Consider the following 7145-nt stretch of genomic DNA (forward strand, 5'->3'; position numbering starts at 1 on the left):
ATTAAAATTCAAGACAGGGAGGTAAGCACAGTAGGATTTATTACAGCCCAGCATGCTTGTAAACTGCATGGTGGTACATGGAAGGAATGAAGGGATCCATACCACTATGGATCCATATGGAACACAGGCAAAGATAGCTTCCTGCGAGCAGTTCCACAATTATTTGTCTGCTTTCTGCTCAAAATATTTGTGACAGCAGCAAGTCAGAGCTGACACAAAGATGACGAATTCTTTGAAGTCCACTTGGGAATCGCCATTGTCATCTAGGTTCTTGAAGACTTTATCGATGGCGTCCTTGTCCTTCCCCGACTGCAAAAGAAAAAGAGCAGGTTGAGGTGAGAGGCGGCACAAACCCTCAGCAGCACCGTAACTACCTGTACCCCAAACAAGGGCCCTGGTGGGGTTCCGGGCCCTCGCTGAGGCGTGCAGGGGGCACCCGGGGACCGTGAGGCTGACGCCAGCTCGGGCACATTGTACCTTTCCGTGGAGTGTGATGGAGGTGTAATGGCTCCTGCACGCAGCCTTGCCGTAGGCCTGCCTGGAGCGTCAGGTTATCACATTTTTCTGCTAGTGAGACCTTTTTTTTTAATTCTCTTAGCTTCTTTTGTGCATTATATCTCTGGGTATAAAGCCATGAGTTCCTCTGCACCGTGTTTGGCTGAGGCAACTGCTCAGCGCCCAGCACGGGACGTGGGCCACGTCCCCAGGGAGCCGTACCTCCACCTGCCCGTCTCGGCGGGAGCTGCACCTCTCCTCCCCCGGCTGCCTGGAAAGCACACCCTTCCCGCAGGGACTTACGCCGCTGCTGGGGTCCGGCCCAGGCACGTGGGGAACAGGCAGAGGCTGGGGGGCTCTGGGTGACGGCGGGGACAAGTGTGAGTCCCGGCATCCTCATGGCACGGGCGCAGACCTGCACCTTCCCACCCCCTGCACAGTGGCAGCGAGCACTTTGACCCCCGAAAGCGTGTGCTGCCGGGTTTGTTTCGCCTGGGATGTTTTCTGTGTTTAAAACAACATTTATCACGGCTAAGCTGTGTCGTGCTGAGGACGTTACCCAGCCGAACCAACTGCCGTGACTTCCCCGTCCGCTTCCATGGAAGGGCTCGGCTGGAGCTCGGGCAGTTTGCAGTTCTGCAAAATGATGCCTTCCTGGGGAAAATGTCAGCTCTAAGCTTCATTAAGCACTGCCACCCCAGCAAAGATGCCAACGGCCTCAGAAGTGCTTTGAGTGCTGCCTCTGGCCTTGGTGCCCGGCACAAGCTGCTCACGGGAGCTGCTGCCCGGGAAGGCACCCCCTGAGGCAAGGCTGATGCCCAGCTTGAGCTACGGCAGGCAAAAATGTAAGAAAAATGTCTTAAGTTGTCGTAATTCTGGTGGGCTGACTGAACCAGTACATCTCGAGGCTGATGTTAAGCGAGGCACCATCCAAGTAAAAAGAGATTTTTTTTTTTTTAATTTTGCCAAAGTAAAAAAAAAGGGTTTTTTTTTCCTGCAGTAGCTTACAGGAGGGCTTTTTGGCTTGAGTCCCGGCACTGATTAACGCCAGTGATTTTAGAAAACGCAGTTTTAAAAATAAACAAGGGATGGCAGTAGAGACCTATCTAATGTAGGAAACAACCGTGTGGATTTTGTTGAAACGAAACAAAACCCAAATCTGATATTATACTAGAAAGAAATTATATAAACTTTTGGAAAATTTCCAGGAATTTAAAATAATGACTACCTTAATTGAAATCTGATGGCATTTCTTGATCATGGTCTAATTAACTAAATTTCTCGTTCTGTAATTTCATGTTTCACTTTATATGCACTCTTAAAATCACTAAAAATTGAACCAGTTCCCTAAATTTGACTTATGAATGTGTCTGGAAGGTTTTATTCCTTTTCACTTTGCAAATTGCAATCAGTTTTAATTTTGTAAGTGAATATTTGAAATTATTTAGTGAGATATATGAACTAGTTTTAGCCTCTGAATTACTTCTGAAATGCACATGTGGGAATTATTTTTTGGAAACTCTTTATAGCTGAGTCCAATCCTTCAGTCCTGTGGTATGGATTTATTTCTGCCTCTGATTGATTCAAGACCTTTCCAGATAGTTGTGAGCTGTGCCAGCTATAACCAATTCTAAGACCAGAAATATACATGAGTATTTAAAAGACTCTTGTTTCCCAGAACATTCTTGCAAATGAAAAAAATATGGATATAAATGTCAGGAAAATGCAGGTAAAACTTTTTTTCTGAAGTCAGACTTAAGTTCTCAGTTTCTTTTTTGCAGTTATTAGTCTGCAAGACAGGACGTTGGTTTAAATTTATTTTAAGTACTGACATAAAATGTTATTTTGTGCTTTTTTTTTTTTCTATAATAGGTAAAATGGGAAAGGGAGATGGAGACTAGAACATAAGAGGACATCCAGCTAATTATCTTCCTGGAAAATTCCAGTTTTTTCCAGCAGTTTCAGGAAATAAGTAGAGCCAGTAGGAGCAGCTGTGGGGAACTGGGAAAGGTGGTGCCTGGCCAGTGAATGCAGTCAGGAACGACCTTTGAGCATCATCCCATTTGGCAGTTGTCTGGCGCAGCGGCTCCCCGACTTTATTTAGACCAAACATCAAGTTTCTGGAGGATTTCCATGCCCCTTTAGAATTGTGGTTTTGTTGTTGGTTTTGTTTTTCTTTACGTGGAAGTGCTATAGTTAACATATAGCTCCATGATCAGGAACAGGACGCTTCCTATGATGCTGTTGGGTCACAACCACTGATCTGTTTTATAGAGCTTTTTCAGAGACGTTTTCATCTATCCCCCCAGAGCTATCCAGGTTCTTATCGTGAATATTGCATCTGTGTTTCATGTGTGAGTCATAAATCCAGCAGGCATGGATTTCATACGGTGATCTCATATAGCTTGCATGGAAAGATACTAAATTGTATCAAGTACCCTGGCTGCAGTGCCCTGAAATAGTTGTTAAAAAATTGAATTATGCTGGATATAAAAAGTGGTAGCCACTTTTGGAACATTTGGTTCTAGGCTTTTGCAATTAAGAATAATAACTGTACAGATAGATAAACATTACTCCTGTGTGGAAAGAACAAGACGTTTAAAAGTGTTTTCTGGATTTTTAGCGAAGGGAAACAAATAAAAAACAACTGAAAATGAAAAGCATTTTGTCTCCCAGGCAGCTGAAGCTTTTACTATAATATATTAAGCATTTTGAATATCTACTAAGAGAAATTATATATATAAATAAAAATCCTACTTAAATACACCTAATGATTACATACAAATCTATGTTGTAAAATACTTTTTCAGGTCCTTCTTTTACTATTAAAGACAAATGCAAAACAGTTTGCTCTGAGTTCATCTGTTGTTCTGTATGCATCATTTTGATGGGCATACTGACTATGTAGCATAAATACCTAGAAAAAGTAAGTGTATAAACATTTAGAGAGATTCCCCATCTGCAATCAAGATCGTCAACTGCCGACAACGTAAGTACCTTCACAGCAGTTGTGACATGACGTGAGCTGATAAATCCAGGGATAAACAGAAGTAGTAGGTGAATTCTGAAGATGAAACCCAATCTATTTCAAAGCCATTGTCCTGATAACTCGAGTGATTAATTTAGTAAACAGGGAGTGGCCCTGAATATTAGAATCAGTTTTACACAGTATGTGCAATGACTTTCTTATTTAAAATTTCTCTACAAACCATTGCATATTTCCGGATGTAGTTTCCCCTATAATGTACTAAACCCTGCGTCTCGGGCAGCCCTTGCACCCGCTACACGGAAATGATGCCGCGCTGTTCTCTTACCGAGAGGAAGTTTGGGAGCTCTTTTTCCAGGAGGGTCTTTAGTTCTGCTTTGGTGAGGGTTTGCCTGTTGCCGTCAGTCTTTGCATACTTGTCAAAGACAGCAATGGTCATTCCCATCGCAGTTTCCAGCTGAGACATGTTGCTGCTGGAGTCCGGCTTTCTTCCGAGCAGGAACAGCCTCAGGGCTCTCTCGGAGGATGGAGACTGGACTTACTCTGAGGTGCTTTATGCAACTGTTCCACCCAATCAGTGGTGGCACACCAGAGGGACAGTTACCCCTCAGCAAACATCCGTGTCTGAGCACTGCTTGGCGTACAACGCCTCTGGGCTGACAGCTATTCAAAACTCAAGCTTTATCACCCTGGTGTGGCTGGTACAACCAGTTGCTCACCAGTAGAAACCAGCCTCTCCTTCAAGATACACAGTGTGACTAACAAACGAAAATCAGATTTTGATACTGGCTGTTTGCTTAAGAATCAGATTTGTTCCTCCAGATATCCCCATCTGAGCAGAGGGTTGATAGCCCAGCTTCGGCAGAGTATACGCCGGTCTGCTCGGGAGGAAGAGGAGCATCTCACTTCTCCTTCACTACCATAGTTAGGGGCTCTGCGAGGTGCTGCCTGTGCCGAGCCAAGAGCAGACATAGACTGCCCTCTCTGCCATGCAAAGGACCTTGTTGCAGACCAGCTGGCTCACTAGCACACACTGCAGGTGGGATTCACTGGGTCAAAAGCAGAGGTCTGCGATGCAGACAGCTAACTTAGTCCCCCTGGGCTTGCACTCGGGCCAGAGTGGTTGTCTGAAACAGGTCTGATGAACCAACATCTCCCCAGGGCCAGTAAAGGAGCCTTGCAGAGCTGCTCCACAAAGAACTTGCTCAGATGGGGATATCTGAAAGAATAAATCTGATACTTGAACAAACAGCCAGTATCAAGATCTAGCTTGATCTGCAATGAAATAACTTGTTATTGACCCCATGCAGTGTCAAACGTTGCAATAAAATGGACTGTACTGAAAACAAAAGGTCACTTTGAAGTCCTGTGGTCCTCTGTGACTTCTGGTGAACTTTGTGATTCGCTTGAAAACCGTGGTCCCCATCATTAAAACACCAAACACACTGGAACCACATCTACACACCCCAGAGCTGTTTGAGGGTCTGGGCTGGGAGCCGAGTGGTACCTGGACAGCGTTAGCTCAGGTGATGGAAGCTGATCAGCTACACCAGGTTCTGAACAAGTTAAAATTTCTGGCCAAGCAGCAGGGTAACTTGGCCTTTGTCAAACTCCAGGTGGCTGCGCGAGACCTGGAGGAGCTCATTTAAGGTGAGTTACATCTGCACTAGAGTCTGCAGCGTGGACACACTCTGAGCAAATTATTTGGGGGAACTTATCAAAACTAGGGCATCATGCATGAATAATGCTGAGGGACCCCAGGCTGCAGTGTTCTCTGTAGAAGACCCTGACTATGAATTCCCAAAATTAAACCTGAGTTTGGATGTCTTTGGACATACCTCTGCATGCTTGAAGATAAGTTTCCACTCATGTTATGCTATAGACAAGTTAGCAAAAAATGGTTTTTAACTGAGAAAAATTTTAAAAATTAAACTCTCTTCTCCCAGACATCTATAGTTACAGACAGGAAAAATCTGTCCCGTAACATCTACAACATCTCAGAGCAAGACTACACATCACAAGCACATGGAAACCTAGTTCCTTTCTGAACAAAAAACCCATGATTTTCCGTCTTACGTTCTCCAACAAGGGATTTTGCATTTCCCAGAAAATCACGGCAACATCTCAGGCTGTATGCTTTATCCAAGCAGTCCATGAGAACTATTTGTTCCTGTAACTTCAACATCATGACATAGTTGCAAGCAAATTGCGTTAAGTGGATAAGGGTTTTAAGTAAAGTTTGAAGTTTTTACATTGAAGTGCATGCTGAAACCTGCAGGGTTCCTTCAGAAGACGGAACGAGAAGAGAGCAAACAACTGGCCTTTGTTAGCTATGAACATCATCTGGTGTTTGCATACACACACAACGGCAGTCACTGGTGCGTTAAGTGCCAGGAGCTTTTCCTTGTCCTTTTCTGATATATATCTGTAACACGAATATTAAACATGGCTGTTAAAGAAAAATCAATTCCTGCCGCCAAAGGAAAACCTAACAAAATAAAACGTTTACATCACATTCTCATGACTTTGAATCATGAACATCAGTGTTAGTTCTACAGAAGAAGGAAAAAAAGTGCCCCGAAAAGGCAGAGGGGGAGATCATCAGCTTCACTCAACAGGATATGTCAGTATGTCCACACATTTGCCACATACCCTGGCAGAAAAGGTGTCCTCATTCTTGACTTATTTTCCTCCGCAAACAAAAATAACACACACTATTTTTGAGAAGATGGCTCCAAAAGTGCTAAAACACAAAATAAACCACAGGGCTTGAATTTCTACAAACTGAAATGTCACCACGGTAGCACTGCCTGGTTGGCTTTTTTTTTTTTAATGTGTCATATTTGTATTCATGCATGTGCACGCACATCAGTATTGCTCAGACTTTTCAATTCACACTTTTTGTATTGTTTAAATATTTTCTTACAATTTGTTTTTCATTAAAAATAGCAGTTCTGGGCACCAGGCACAGACTACTACAACTGTTTGCAAAACCAAGGCAGAGTACAAATAGGAGGCACACACAGGCGAGCAAGCAATGTTTTGATGCCAACCTATCTGTCCAGCTCCCCAGTGAGATAAGCCATTTTCTGTGGGCTTGTTTAAATTTTATATTATTATTTTAATGTAAACAATATCCATTATTTGGTTCTTTCAGGTTTCTTTCTTCAAAGAATGGTATAGGCAACAGCTTGGATGAATATTACTGAGGGTTTATGCAGAATTAGGTCTTGCTGTTCCTAACTTGGGCCAAAAGTTTAAATTATTTATGTGATACAAATGTGGACTGTCACACACATAATTTTCAAAAACCATTCAGATATACTCAAATTTTATGGCATTTGGCCAGATGTTCAGGCTTACATGAGATTTGCGTGACCTTGTGCTGATTTTCTCTTAGAGAATAAATTTTATCCTATGCTCTTTGCAGCAGCATCTGTTTTGGAAAAGTCTGAATAAATACATTTATCAGCTCTACTCTAAAAAGCCATTTGGGTCACAGCCAGCTGAATAGCTGAAATGGGATAGCTGAAATGTTAAATTTCTATTAGAGCTTATCATCCCTTAAAGCTTATTCCAAAAAGTGCAGGAAGTTACATGAGAAGGACTTTTTGACAATTTCCACAAATCTGTTATGGATCTGAATGGAAGAAGCACAGGAGGA

The 7145-nt window shown here is 43.0% G+C and overlaps 1 protein-coding gene across 1 annotated transcript; it reads right to left on the reverse strand.

Moving 5' to 3' along the window:
• Window positions 1–22: 22 nt before the first annotated feature.
• Window positions 23–4029, reverse strand: S100P (S100 calcium binding protein P). The gene is made up of 2 exons (XM_075139150.1): window positions 3810–4029; window positions 23–309 (listed from the first exon to the last, which is right to left on the reverse strand). Exons 1-2 carry the CDS (start codon window positions 3945–3947, stop codon window positions 160–162), a joined length of 288 nt encoding a protein of 95 aa, XP_074995251.1. The 5' UTR covers window positions 3948–4029; the 3' UTR covers window positions 23–159.
• Window positions 4030–7145: the final 3116 nt, after the last annotated feature.

This window comes from Calonectris borealis, unplaced genomic scaffold (assembly GCF_964195595.1).
Source record: "Calonectris borealis unplaced genomic scaffold, bCalBor7.hap1.2 HAP1_SCAFFOLD_123, whole genome shotgun sequence".
Taxonomy (NCBI): Eukaryota; Metazoa; Chordata; class Aves; order Procellariiformes; family Procellariidae; genus Calonectris; species Calonectris borealis.